The 15,881-nt window shown below is 36.9% G+C and overlaps 1 protein-coding gene across 4 annotated transcripts in view; it reads right to left on the reverse strand.

The window, feature by feature from the left end:
* The window catches only part of S100PBP (S100P binding protein), a 43,486-nt gene that overhangs the window by 14,917 nt on the left and 12,688 nt on the right, over positions 1 to 15,881 (reverse strand). For 2 of the 4 annotated variants that reach the window (XM_070510427.1, XM_014837896.3), the window contains exons 2-5: positions 11,209 to 11,325; positions 9,659 to 10,524; positions 8,889 to 8,977; positions 7,527 to 7,630 (exon numbers count right to left, since the gene is read on the reverse strand). In XM_070510427.1, coding sequence (XP_070366528.1) covers positions 7,527 to 7,630; positions 8,889 to 8,977; positions 9,659 to 10,522 — 1,057 coding nt within the window. In that variant the 5' untranslated portion in view covers positions 10,523 to 10,524; positions 11,209 to 11,325. The remainder of the gene's footprint in view (positions 1 to 7,526; positions 7,631 to 8,888; positions 8,978 to 9,658; positions 10,525 to 11,208; positions 11,326 to 15,881) is intronic. The other 2 variants (XM_014837898.3, XM_070510428.1) reach the window with 2 other exon arrangements.

A 15,881-nucleotide genomic window follows, 5' to 3' on the forward strand; every position in this document is an offset into this window, starting at 1 on the left:
ATATCAGTATGCTAGCAATGACCAGTTGGAAACCGGAAATTTAAGAACTACCATTTACAACACGATAAAAAAGTCTAAGAAACCTATGAATGAATTAAACAAAATATACAAAAAATCTGTACAATAAATACTACAAAACACTGCTGAGAGAAATTAAAGAAGACATAAGCAAATGGAGAAATATATCCTGTTCATGAACTGGAAGGCTCAATATTGTTATGATGTCAGTTCTCCCGAAACTGATCTACAGATTCAACACAATCTCAGTGAAATACCCAACAACCGTTTTTGAACAAAGTGATAAGCTGAAGATGATTAAAAAAAAAATTTATGGAAATCCAAAAGACCAAAACAATTTCAAGACTTACTGTAAAGTTACAATCAAGACAGTGTAATACTGGCATAAGAATAGACATATATATCAACGGAACAGAAGCCAGAATCCAGAAATAAACCCATGGGAAAGGATAAACTTTTCAACAAATGGTGTTAGAACAACTGGATATCCATATACAAAAAAAAAAGGAAAACAAAAAGAACCTAAGCCTTGCCTTACAAAAGCCACAAAAAATAGTATAATCACTTTGGAAAACAGTTTGGCAGTTTCTTTTAAAGTTAAAAAAACACTTACTATATGACTGAGCAATTCCACTCCTAATTATTTACCCCAGAGAAATGAAACTAGACACCCACACAAAAACCCATATTATGAATGTTTATAGATGCTTTATGCATAATAGGCAAAAACTGGGCACACAAATGTCCATGAACATGTGACTAGATTAAACTGTGGTGTATTAATACAAGAAAAATTCAACAGTAAAAGCATAGAATTATTGATACATGCAACAACATGGATGAATATTTTAAAAATCATCACAAGTAAAAGAAGCCAAACACAAAGAAGCACATACTGCATGATTCCATTTATATGAAACTCTAGAAAAGACAAATGTCATCTATAGTGACCAAAAATAAATTAGTGCTTTCACAGGACTGGAGTGCGGGCAGGGACACACTGACTGGGACGGAGTACAAGGGAAATTTTTGGGATGGTGGGAGTGTTCTATCAACCTTGATTGTTGTCATGATTTCACACGTCTATAAACTGTTCAAAACTCACCAAAATGTACACTTAAAATGGGTGCGTTTTATTGCATGTAAAGTATACCTCAATAAAGTTGATTTAAAAGTCAAGGCATACTTCCAGATAAACATAGCAGGTTGACTGCATCAGTTTATCTCCTCTTGCTCCTAACACCCCTCACTAAACTTGAAAAGAAAGGTCACAAATCAATGATCTTAGCCACCGCCAACTAAAGAAACTAGAAAAAGAAGAGCAAATGAAACAAAGTAAGAAAAAAGGAAATAATATCAGAATGGAAATCAATGAAACAAAAAAATAGAGAAAAATCAATGAAACAAAAGCTGTCTTTTTTTTTAAGATTAATAATGTTGATAAACTTTAAGCCAGGCTGATGAGAAGAAAAGAGAGACAACACAAACTACCAATATCAAGAATGGCAAAGATGACAGCACCACAGTTACTATATAAAAGGCTATTAAGGGAATATTCCTAACTTTATGCCAATAAATTTAACAACTTAGATGAAATGAACAAATTCCTTGAAATACTACCAAAGCTCACCCAAGAAGAGATACCAATTCTTCTATACAAACTCTTTCAGAAAACTGAAGAGGCAGGAATACTTCCCAATTCATTCTGAGGCCAGCATTACACCAAGACCAGACAAAGAAATTACAAGAAAAGCAAAGATTAATATCCCTTATGAAGACAGATGCAAAAATTCATACCAACATTTTAGCAAATCAACCCAACACTATTATTACAAAAATACTTTAAGATCAAGTGTGGAATGCAGAAGACCAGGAATGCAAGATTGGTTTAACACTGGAAAATCAAATAATATAATTCTCTAATTATTAGACTTAAAATAACCACTATATGATCATCTCAGTAGATGCAGAGAAAGTATTTAACAAAATCCAATATCCATTTCTAACAAAAACTCTAAAACTATAGATAGGAGGGAACATCCTCAAGTTGATAGAGGGTATTCAAGAGACATCTATAGCTAATAGTTAATGGTGGAAGACTAAATATTCTCCTTCTAAGATCAGCAACAAGTTACTTCTATTACTTGTACTCAACATTGTACTGAAGGTTCTAGCCAGTGCCAAGATGGCAAGAAAAGCAAATAAAAGGCATCCACATTGGAAAGGAACAAGTAAAAAGTCTTTATTTGCTGATGACATGATCGTATATGTAGAAACTGATGGGATCTACAAAAAAGGTACTAAAAAAACTAATAAGTGAATTTAGCAAAGCTGTAGAATATAAACTCAATATACAAGAACCAACTGAATTTCTATATACTAACAATGAACAGTCCCTGGTAAGGATGGAAGCAACTGTAATTCCCACACTGCTGGTAGGAATATAAATTGGCACAACCACTTTGGAAAACAGCTTGGTAGTTTCTCAAAAAGTTAAATATATACCTACCATATGACCCAGTCATTTTACAATCTCACCAACAGTGCACAAGAGTTCTAGTTTCTCTACATCCCTGCCAACACCTGTTATTTTCTGTTTTCTGGTAGTAGCTATCCTAATGGTTGTTAAATCAGTACAGTAGTCTCTCCTTATCCGTGGTTTTGCTTTCTGTGGTTTTAATTACCTGCGGTCAACCTTGGTCTGAAAATATTAAATGGAAAATTCCCGAAATAAACAATTCATAAGTTTTAAATTGTGTGCTGTTCTGAGTAGGGTGATGAAATCTTGTATCGTCCTACTCCCTCCTCTCTCCCATAGTGCAACCACTGTGTGAAACAGTATGGAGGTTCCTCAAAAAATTAAAAGTAGAGGGGCCGGCCTGCTGGTGCAGCGGTTAAGTTCGCACATTCTGCTTCGGCTGCCCAGGGTTCGCCAGGTTCAGATCCCAGGTGCGGACATGGCACCACGTGGCAAGCCATGCTGTGGTAGGCGTCCCACATATAAAGCAGAGGAAGATGTGCATGTATGTTAGCTCAGGGCCAGTCTTCCTCAGAAAAAAAAAAAAGAGGAGGATTGGCAGATGTTAGCTCAGGGCTAATCTTCCTTGGAAAAAAAAAAAGAAATACTCCATGGCTTCCCATTACTCGTGAAATAAAGTTCCTATTTAAAAAAAAAAAATTAAAAGTAGAACTACCACGTGACCAGCAATTTCACTTCTGGGTACATAGCCAAAAGAGCTAGAAGCAAAGTCTCAAAGAGATTCTGCATACCCACATTCATAGCAGCACTATTCACAACACCCAAGAGTTGGAAACAACCCAAATGTCCATTGAAAGATGAACAGATAAACAAAATGTGGTATACACATACAATGGAATATTATTCAGCCATAAAAAGAAAGGAAATTCTGATACATGCTACACCATGGATGAACCTTGAGGACATTATGCTAAGTGAAATAAGCCAGTCACAAAAAGACAAGTACTGCATGATTCCACTTATGTGTGGTATCTAAAGTAGTCAAATTCATAGAAACAGCAAGTAGAATGGTGGTTACTAGGGGCTTTAGGAGGGAGGAAAAGGCTAGTTGTTTTTTAACGAGTATAGAGTTTGAGATTTGCAAGATAAAAAAGTTCTAGAGGTCCATTTCACAACAATGTGAATGAACACTACTGAACTGTATAATTAAAAATGGTTAAGACGGTAAACTTTATGTTTTGGTTTTTAACCACAATCAAAAAACAAAAAAGATTAATAGGGTCATGTAAGAAGATACAGGAGCCCACTTGAGGGAGCTCCCATTGGTTAAATTTGGGGTAAACTGAGTATCAAGAAGAATGATGACTGTAATTGATTATAACAACACTGATTTCTTAAAAATCCATGAGGTAATAGTAATACTAAAAAAAATTTAAAATCTTTATAGAATGCTAGCTAATAATTGTAAAAAAAGGTATATTTAGAAAATGAAATTTTCTGTGCAACTCTGTGTAGTAGCTGATTCAAGCAAGGATTGTCAATGAATGCTCAAACCATTAGGTGAACAATTGTTGTGAACAGGATATTCAACAGTACCAAAGCATTATCTTCTGGTGACTTACTAATTACAAAAGGAAAAAGGTACCTTACAATGGAATGATGTGGCAGTTAACAGTTTAACAAAGGGATCAAACTTAGAATCACTTTTAGTGGAACAACCCGTCATTGGGTGGTGGCTCCTAATTTGATACAAGATGAATACACGAAGGTATCTGTGAATTAGTCCAGCCAAAAATGCTTAGTCTGAATCTCATCCCTCCTCTAGACCCAACTTCCAATTTATAGGAAATACAGGAGGTGGAGGAACAAGTTAAATGACACAAGGAAACAATCCAACACAATTTAGAATGTGAGACAATCTACAAAACAAGTGACCTAGATTAAGAGAGACTAAGGAGACAATATCTAAACATGTGAACCCTGATTAACCCTGTTTTAACAATTTACAAGAAGATATTTTTGGGGAAACTGGAATATGAACTAGATATCAGATAAAATTTTAAGAAACTATGATTAAATATAAATTGCCAATAAACATATGAAAAAATGCTCAACCTAATTACTAAAACAAAATATGTTAAAATTTATCTATCAAATTGGTAACAATAAAAATTAATAAATTTGGGAGGGGGCAGGACAATCTGATAACAAAAGTTTTTTAAATGTTTATATACTTTACCCAGCAATTCCACTTCTAGGCATTTATCCTATAGAAATAAGAGTTGTACAAAAACATTTATTGAGCAGAATGTTCACTGCAGCATTACTAATGTAAATGGACACAACCTAATTATCCAAGATGGAATAAATTATATAATAATCCCTCCAATGACTTGGGGGATGTGGGGAGGAGTCTCTCTAGTTCCACCAGACCTTTAAAATAGTTTAAGCAAAAGGATCTCACAAGCAGAGGGCTGAGCAATCAGTACAAGTAGTATCTGACTGCTTAAAGAAATCTCTGGGTAAAAAATAAAAGGACCTAACTCACTCAACTCAACAACAAACAAACAACCCGATCAAAAAATGGGCAGAGGACATGAACAGACATTTTTCCAAAGAAGATATACAGATGGCCAATAGGCACATGAAAAGATGTTCAACATCACTAATCAGCAGGGAAACGCAAATCAAAACTACATTGAGATATCACCTTACACCCATTATAATGGTATAATCACCAAGACAAAAAATAACAAATGTTGGAGAGGATGCGGAGAAAAGCAACTCTCATTCACTGCTGGTAGGAATGCAAACTGGTGCAGCCACTATGGAAAACACTATGGAGATTTGTCAAAATATTAAAAATAGAAATACCATACAACCCAGCTATCCCTCTACTGGATATTTATCCAAAGAACATGAAATCAACAATTCAAAGAGACTTACGCACCCCTATGTTCATTGCAGCATTGTTCACAATAGCCCAGATATGGAAGCAACCCAAGTGACCACTGACTGATGAATGGATAAAGAAGATGTGGTATACATGTACAATGGAATACTACACAGCCATTAAAAAAGACAACATCATCCCATTTGCAACCACGTGGATGGACCTTGAGGGTATTATGTTAAGCAAAATAAGTCAGACAGAAAAAGACAAACATTGTATGATTTCACTCATTTGTGGAAGATAAACAAACACATGGACAAAGAGAACAGACTAGTGATTACCAGACAGGAAAGGGGATGGGGAGTGGGTATAAGGGGTAAAGGGGCACATATATATGGTGATGGACAAAACAATAACATACAATTGAAATTTCACAATGTTACAAACTACTGTGACCTCAACAAAATTTAAAAAAAGAAAGAAAGAAAGAAAAAAAAGGACCTGGAATAAAAAACTCTTCTGGCTAATGTATCAGAGTTCTAAACCTTTTACTCATAGCCTTATAAAACAAAAACCAAAAAATTACTAAATAATTCAAGATTTGTCAAAGAAAGGGGAGTTTCCTTCAATCTTTAGCCAAAAATTCTCCTAAAACCCTCCCTAGTGATTTATAGTAGATCTCAGTGTAATTGAAATAATTATCTTCTCTGTGGAGCCTACCTAGGGCAGCCTCCCTTCCCCAGCTTCCACTCTCTCCCCAAACACAAATAGAAGGGCTTCCTCCCGGCTCCTACTGCACTTTATACATACAGTCATGCATCACTTAACGATGGGGATACATTCTGAGAAATGCATCATCGTGCGCTCACAGAATGTACTTACACAAACCTCGATGGTAGAGCCCACTACACTCCTAGACTATGTATGTGGTACTAATCTTATGGAACCACTGTTATATATATGGTCCATCACTGACCGAACTGTCGTTATGCAGCACACCACTGTAATTCTATTAGAGCACTAATGAATACTGTGGTGTAATTATCTTTTCCTTCTCTGGTCTATCAATTCCCAGAGAGCCAAGACCATACCTTACTCCTCTTTTGTATTTCCAATCTGTAATCTTCAAACCTAGCACCACTGGAAGTAGTTGAGAAAGGTTTGTTGAGTCAATAAAGAAAAGCTAAAGATGACAGAATATGGAGTGATTTTTACGAGAAAGAATTCTTTTATCAGTATCTCTCTAACCTCTGCACCTTCAGTACAGCCCACAAGTTTCCCTTTTGGAGTTTTCCCATTAGCCAACAGTTCAGGATAAATGATAACATGGACTATAGTCTCTTGAGGGCTGGAGAAAGAATCTAGCCATTTTAGTTTGCAATAGTTTTTAATGAAGTAGGGGGAACTCAGCTTGAAGGATCTGGAAGGTAGTCAAAGCCTTTCAAGAGCTTTTATTCAGATGCCAAGATGCAGGATGGTATTTGAAATGTCTGTTTTTTACATTGAAATCTGAAGGCAACAGGGAAAATAAATAATTCCAAATAAAAAACAAATGATTACTAAGCAGTGCCTGGTCATCCACTTCTACTATTTTTCAGAGAAAAAAACCCCAGCAAAAAAGTACAAGTCTGATTCCAGCCCTCAACCACAGGGGAGGCACTCTTCATACTGGTATGAGTCTCTCTGGACCCCCTTTTTTTTTTTTTTTAAAGATTTTATTTTTTCCTTTTTCTCCCCAAAGCCCCCCAGTACATAGTTGTATATTCTTTGTTGTGTGTCCTTCTAGTTGTGGCATGTGGGACGCTGCCTCAGCGTGGTTTAATGAGCAGCGCCATGTCCGCACCCAGGACCCGAACCAACGAAACACTGGGCCACCTGCAGCGGAGCGCGCGAACTTAACCACTCGGCCACGGGGCCAGCCCCTCTCTGGACCCCTTTTTAATACTTGTTAGCCAAACCACTTTGAGGATTATCTGGTTAGGAAATCCCTTGAAGTGAAAATCTCTAGGTAAGGAAGTTATCTTTCTCACCAATTTAAGAAAATTCAAAACAATCTCCCAGTTTAAACTATATTCCACTGGAAAACAAAAAGTCCCATCACATCTTTTACATAGCATTCTTTGGTTACTGTGTTACCTTGGTTAGAGTCCTCTGGGTCATTTATATGAGCAATGACACTCCTGAGATATTTTTGCTTCTGCTGTTCTAGATCTGATTGTGAAAACGTCGTAACATTAGTCCTTGAACAAAGCAAACCAGAAGGAGGAAAAACAGTTCATTAGAACCATGAGTACAGTGCTTTGTAGGGAAAAGTCATATACTATTGATCAGTTAGAACAACTAACTTTCAGAGGCAAAATACTCTCTCAGATCCAGTGACAGAAGACAGTGTTAGTCACACAGTATGAAGCTGAAATCAAGTATGGAGTTGAGAGAAAAAGGAAGAAAGAGATACAACCTCCTGTTAACAGGGCATGGAAAAGTGAAGACTACCTAGTCCTGAGAGAAACAAAGTAAGTGTTGAGTAATTCAAGGTTAGTCAGGAAATAGCTAAATTCATAGAGCCACAGAAACACTGACATAAATAAAGACCAGAAAGAACCAGCTGGATCTGGCAATTAGACCATTGGTGACCTTGGTAAAAACAATTTCCGGCCCTTGCCCATACTGACTGCACTGTACTGAGTTAACTGTGGATGAGAATATTGAGATAGAAAATTTATTACTGTTCCAAGTAGCCTGACTTTTGAGTTCTTTGGTAAAATTTCCATTGTGAGCAATTCACAAAGTTTCCATCAATTATGAAAACACGACGAAAGAAAAGAACAGGAAACTGAGATTAGGGATGGTGATCAAAGGGGACTTTAGCCTTATTTGTAATATTTAAAATTTTTTAAAGCAGAATAAATATAATATCTATGTAATAAAATTTTTTTAAAATTCTCATTGTAAGAAAGCCAATCTGACTCAACCTAAAAAACAGCTTTGCTAACCGAAAACACGTGTCCATGGAGAGATACTGCCATCTCCTGGCAACAAGAGACTGGATTGAAAAGGTGACCCAAATCTGCAACCTTTGTAAGAATTTTTCCCTAAGGGCAGTTGTATCAAGCTGGGAGAGATGACTAAATGATTCTCCACATAGTTATATTTTAACATTTTTGTTAAAACTATTCTAACCTATCACATCTGTGACCAGTCTTTCACACACAGAAAAACAAATCTTACATTTATACAGTGCTTTCACTAATACGTCTTTTTTACTCTTCAAAATAATCCTGTGAGGCAGCAGAGAAGGCATCACTAGCCTCATTTGATTGACAAAGAAAAGAGGTCAAGAGATTGTCTGACTTGCCCAATAGCTAGGTGGTCCCAGAACTTCAAGTAGGCTTACTGCTGGTGCAGGGTTTTTTTCTCCACACTAAGGGGAAACTGAGGAGAGGAAGAAAGAAATTGAAGAGAAGCAATGGAAACCAGGATACTTCATTATACTGTTACCTTGTTTTGGTTTGCAGAACAGGAGAGACTTTGCCCAGTCTTCTCTCAGGGACTTTCAGCTTTCCAGAATCCTTGTCAAGAACATCCTGCTTTTTTTCAGAGAAGGAATGCAGAAGGAAAGATGGTCCTTAGTTATAAGAAAACAACTGAGAACACTATTTATGGAAATATTCTTGAACTAAAGGCTACATAGCCATATCCTCAAACCCTACTGTGTACCAGGCACTATGGTAGCTGCTTTAAATGACCTACCATAGTGACTGTAATCTTCATTAAAAAAAAAAAAAAAGAAAAGAAACCCTAAGTGGTAGAGATTATTATACCTATTTGACAGATATGGAGCCAGGCTGAAAGAGGTTAGGCAAATTGCCCAAGACTTTTCAGCTCTTCAGTGGCTGACTCACAGCTGGTGCTTATCTGATATAGGTTGGCAGCCAAAGATTGAGACTTAGGCTGAAACCCAAAGGAAGGAGAAATAATAGTAAAATCATCATCATCTTAGTAATTATTTAACAAATGGTAATTTAATATTACGTACCAGTTACTGTAAATACATTATTTCATTAATCTTTACTATATCCTGAAGTATTATTTACTCCAATTTACAGATAAGAAATGTGAGGGAACAGAGAGGCTAAGTAATGTAATCTGCCCAGGTCACAGTGCTAGTCAGGATCAAACCCCAATTTGTCTGAATACAAAGCTCTGCTACACAGCTTCTGAATGAAAATAATTTCATTTTTCTCTTCACTTTGAAAAAATATACTTACTCTTTTTGATGAACTGGAACCAACTGGAAACCTCATTTCACAACTTGATTTATGTGATCCACTTCTCCAGGATGACCCCGTATTAGGAGTCTCTGAATGGTCCAAGATCTGAGAGAATACAGGTGTAGGTTTCTTACTGTCAGGCATATTTTTATAAGAGACAGTTTGCGGAAAGTTATTGTTTGAAGGAGAAGGGAGCGGGGGCCCATCCCCGGCAGAGTTATTGGGGCTGTTCCCTTCCGATTCAGTGCAAAGTTTGCTCTCATTTGGACTATGACCATCTTCTCTCATCTCTTCTCCAAGGGAGGAGGGTTTTTCAATATCTTTGGATGTATCAGTCTTGTCCTTATCAAGCACAGCATCACAAACTGTTGGATCAAATGGTGCAACAACTGTTATCTTTATAAGATTCTTTTCTAGCGCAAAGCGTCTGTTTAATGGTTTAGTAGGAGTTGGTCCATGACCAACTGATGTACTTAGTTGAGGTAGTTTGGAGAGGCCAGGGGTCTCAGCTACTGGTCCCAAGCTGTACAATGAATTTTTCTCTTGGGGAGTATCAAGTAGAATTTGACTCCCTCTCCCTCCCTTCTCAACATGCCTGCTGTCATCTTTAAGCAACCCTCCTCCCCAAGAAAAGTGCTCATCTGATAGGTCATCATCAAGAGCATCATCGTTCTTCAAGAGCTCCTGAATCTCTTCCTCCGTGAAACTGAAATGGCCATCATCTTCTTCTCCATCAGACAGCTCCAGCAAGGAGTCATCCAATCCATCCTCATCCAAGGAACCCCAAGAAAATGGGGCATTGTCTTTAGGCAAGAGAGAGGTACCAGAAGACTGTTCAGAGGGCACTAGTGAACACGTCATATCTGGAGAAATAAGAGGCAGTTTCGCTGAGGAACAGGAAATACCCCTATACCAATTCCAACCTACTCTATAGAGTGGTGGTGTCCTAACATTTCAAATTCTTTGCACTGTGACTTGTAACATGAGAAATAATTTTAAAATATTTAACCTTACCAGACTCATGGAAACACATATTAGAATAATGAGGTACTTTTTTCCCTATCTAAATGGTAAAAAGTAAGATGACACAATAATCTAGGTTGGTGGGGATGTAAGAAATAAGCATCCTCACACACTATCAGCACAATATTTTGTGGAGAGTAATTTGGCAATACTATTAGATCCAGCAACTTAAATCCTGGAAATTTATCCTGCAGAAGTATCTGTACAAATGCACATGGATACATTTACAAGGATGTTCAAAACAGCCAAATATTGGACACAACTTAAATGTCCATCACCAGAACTATTTAGTAAAACCATGGTACATACATGCTATGGAATATTTTACAACTATTTAAAAACACAATCAAATAGATCTGTAATTACTATCATGGAATAATATCCACAACATACAAACAAAACAAATATATAATGTAAAATGCTTGGATTTTCAGTTTACATTTTTTAAAAAAACAAACATATTACTTTTGACATTAAAAAAAAAACAACTTTAGGAACACAAGATAAAGAATTGTCTTCCATACTGTGTGGAGCTGCTGGCGGGATCTCTGCCTTTGCCACGAGACCAAATGGAAAAAGGTTTCAGCTCCTGTTAGCTGTTCCTTTCAGGAGACTTGTCAAAATGATTGACTCCCACCTTCCTGCAGGCACAAAGAAAATTAGAGGATCTTCTCATCACTTTCAACTCTGCTAATTACAAAGTCAACTGCATTATGCTTTAAGGTGCTCCTCTATTAATTTTGATCTTGATTTTTTAAAATACACCAGAAAGTTGGATTTTGAGTCAAGAACATCAAAGAAAAACCTTTAGAGGAAAAATTACGCAACTAAGAAACTAGTTTTGTTCCTCCCAACAATTTGCACTTTTTTAAGAATATCATTTGCTCTAGTAGAATGAATACTGGCTCGGGAGTCCAACGGCCTGGGTTGTATGTAGTCCTGGTGCTGTCCCTAACCAGTTGTAATAATTTGGGCAAGCCACTTAACCATTTGGACTTGTTTCCTCAATTACAAAATGGGGGAGGGATGGAGTAGCGGGACTAGGCAATGACTAAAATTCTACCAAGATCTAAAAGTTAATCATGATCACACACAGAAAAGTTTCATTTTCAGTACATATATAAATGCCAAGAACAGGTCTGGAAAAATACAAACACAAAATTGATGATAGTTATAACCTGCAGGGGGATCAAGAGAGGTCAAGGGGCGACTTTAATATCATTTTACTTTTCTACCTGAATATTTATATATTACTTGTATAAGTAGAACCTAGTTCTTAAAGAGCTAATGATGGACTAATCTATAATTATTTTCTAAGTGGGAAGATGACAGACAGCTGATATTTCACATAACACGTCAACATCTGAGAAGCTATAAGAAATGCTTAAACACTGAATTTAATACTTTGGAAAATTCATTGTAGCCTTTTAACTGTGAATTTCTCCCCACCCAACTTCTCTCCATACTACACCCTGAATTTTAGCTTTAGTTCATGCATTCTTTCAGAAAACATTTGCTGAGTTACTATCATCACAGGGCACTGAGCTAGATAACATCTCTACGTGACTTTTAAGAAATAAACATACACTCTCTACCCTCAAGGGATGTATAATCTTGCTAAGAAGACATTTAAAGTTACGCACCAATATGAGAAAACATAAAATGGTATGGACAATAAAGTATTAGAAAAAGTTAGAAGGGGAGGAATAACAGAATTTTAGAATTAGAAGGGACCTATATAATGCACAGCATGATGGCTATAGTTAACAATATTGTATTTTATATTTGAAAGTTGCTAAGAGAGATCTTAAAAGTTCTCATCACAAGAAAAAAAATCTGTAACTGTGTGAGGTGATGTACATTAAGAAACTTATTGTGGTAACATTTCCCAATATGTACGTATATCAAATCATTATGTTGTACACCTTCAACTAATATAATGTTATATGTCAATTACATCCCAATAACGCCGGGGGAAAAATAAAGACAAAAAAAAGGAACCGAGTTAAACTCACTCATCTTAGAAATGAGACGGGACAGAAAGGGAAGAAATATTAAGTACCCATTATAAACCAGACACTGTGAGACACATTTTACAACTCTTAATTTAACCCCTCAACAAAACTGTAAAATAGAACTTATCAAAGAAACTAAGCTTTCTGTGGTATTTAAACCTAGAGCTGCTAGGACTTTTTATATTATTTTACCAATATTCCAGCAATTGTTGTAAGAGAGTTCCAGGCACTGAAGCAGGTGCCTCTATGAAGAAAAAGTAATTTCTCTGTCCCGTGACTGGGTTATTTTATAAAGTGAAGTTATTTCTTTAGGCAGCAGCAACAAAAAAGTTTACTTTTGGAAAATTTTTTCTTTTACTTAACAAAGTTTGTGGTTGTCGAGCACAAGTATTACAGACACTAGGGTTAAGCAGCTACATTTCTGAGGAGCCCTTTCTGAGCCACTATCCCCAATCTCACTCCAACTCCTTCCAAAAGGTCTAGTCCAAGCACCTGCTTGACCAAATGAAGAGTTCAATAGATTTTCACTCTTGGGAAACCAAAGGCCAAAGACCTTAAGCACACAGAACTAACAATGCCAGAAGAAGGATCCAAACCCAGATCTAATTCCAGAGGCAATGTTTTTTCTTCTGTTCTTTTCTACCACCCTTGTGACACACTTGCCCAGGGTCAGTCAGCAAATGGCAGGGCCTTCTAAATTCAGTACACTCTCTAATATACTATGAAAGAAAGATGTAGACACCAAAGGCAGCTTTTGGTCCCTTGACAAAAATAATTTAAGCCATTTATCATGCACAGGCTTCCCTTGACTTTCCAGGTGGAATGGGAGAACACGAGAAACACCCCTGAATGTGTCATGGAAGAAAAACCATCACTATTTGAAAACTGTAGTGCGCATACATAGGCCCAATGTCCTTCACAACCACTGAAAGCATCAATTCCTATGCCACACGACATCCAGAGGAACAGAGCTGGCTCTTCTGAGCTTCTCTCACAGAATGTTGCAATAGGTCTGGGAGCAAAAGCACGCAAAAAAACACCATATACATATAATTTTTAACTTGCACAATTCATTCTCTTCAGAATTTTATTTCCTCGTTTTTAAAAATAATTTTTATTATAATATAAAATATGTACAAAAATAACACAATAGTATAATGAACCCCCATATACTCATCACCCAGCCGCAACAACTATTGGCCCATGGCTAATCTTGCTGCATCGGGCCTTTACCAAATTATTTTGAAGGAAATCCCACGCATCACATCACTTCATCTGTAAATAACAAGAATTCCTTATCATAAAATATCCGGTTCAGATTTCCAATTATTTTATAAATGTTAATTTTTTTTAAGATTAAAAGATCAGTATCCAAATAAGGTTCATACATTGCAATTGGCTGATATGTCCTATGAGTATTTTAATCTACAGATTCCCCATTTTTTTCTTGCAATTTATTTGTTAAAGCAATATCATAAATTGTATATGGATACATATATATTATTAAATTATAAAAACATGCATGGGAATAAGAAACACCAAATTCAGCATAGGCTACCTCTGTTGGAGGAGGGGAAGAGGAATGGCAAGGGAGCACGGTAGCTTCAATTCTATCTGTAATGTTTTATTTCTCAAAAAAAAAAAAAGGTAACAAGAAAAGACCTAAAACAAATATGGCAACATAAGATAAAGCTGGATGGTGAGTATAATGGTATTCATTATTATGTTGTTTAATTTTTATATATGCTTGAGACATTTAATAATAAAAACATCTTAAAACTAAGAAGTCAGTGGGGAAAGACACAATGATTACACTCTGAAGTTTCAAATGTCCTCCCTTGTAAAACAGGGGCCATCATGGTATCTGCCTCATGGAGTTGTTCCAAGAATTAAATGAGATCATGAACATAAAGCACTTAGCATACTACGGGGACAGTAAGAGCTAAATTAGTGGCTACTGTTATTATTCCATCCCATAATCATCACCACCCTGACCCCTGAAAAGTCTTAAGAGAAGCGTTAAGAAACAAGAATGCTAAACTGGTAGGGAATTTCCCCTAGTCCTTGCTTGTTAAGAAATTATCCTGTATGCTCTAATCTCTTCTAGCTTAACCCAGCATTCAACCACATTGTCACAAAATTAAACACCAGGCTGTATGACAAATTTGGCAAATTAATGGTCACTGAAGTGTATAGAGGCATTGGACTTAAAACTCAGAGACCTCAGCAATTCACCTGAAGTCTCTGAACTTCAATACACATGAGAGTACTCTTCTGAAAAATGGGGGATAATTATTCACTGTTAACTTCAAACATTACTGTGAGGTCCAAATGAGGGGATGTTTATGAAAACACGATAAACCTAAAAGCCCTATACTAATGAAAGTTGATATTTAATGAATCTGCGGGAGAGGGGGATGGATTCAGATACATTTCAAGTTCTAAAGCAGTTCCGCATGGCAGCCTTAGCACTTCTGTCTGCCATTCGACCATCACCCGCCTTTCCTGGCACTCGCTTGGTAACCTCCACCTAAAATATGAGCATCTCTTTATTTTTCAAGGGAAGAATATTTTTCCCATCTCCCAAGTCTCTCTCTTAATTCCTCTGCTCCCCATCCCTTCTGTGACCCTATTCTGTCCTTCCACATCTCTCTCATCTGTCCACCCCCTTCTTCACACTTCAGTTTACCACCCCCTCGCTGTTCTCTAACCTCCTGGTTGCAACCTCAGAAACTGGTTCCCTTTCTATTTTTATCATACCTGAGAAAACCTATTGCCTTAGAGCACAAAGCTTATACCGAGGCCGCTAAAATTGCAACACCAGACACAATCCCACATCCTTCTTTCAAGGCTCTAAAACCAAGACCCTTACCAAGGTGGATCTGACAGGTACAGCCAAGGAACAGGACTTCCTCACTGGCCTTTGATTTCCAACCTTTCCCATATGCAAGCAACATATGGGAGGCACAGAGCACAAAAGGCACTCAGTGGGCTTTATCATTCCACAAAATGGGCATAATGTTTAAACAAAATCAAAGTGAACTGAAATTATCTGTAAGAATTCCGCAACTCCCTTTGAGGTAAGTGGAACACTGTAGGACAGAAAAACAACCCAGGGCTGGAAATCTCTGCTTTCGGTAACATTTCACAAGATAAGGGTGCCAGGACTCTCCTCCTACATG

The sequence above is a fragment of the Equus asinus genome, chromosome 5 (assembly GCF_041296235.1).
Source record: "Equus asinus isolate D_3611 breed Donkey chromosome 5, EquAss-T2T_v2, whole genome shotgun sequence".
NCBI lineage: Eukaryota > Metazoa > Chordata > Mammalia > Perissodactyla > Equidae > Equus > Equus asinus.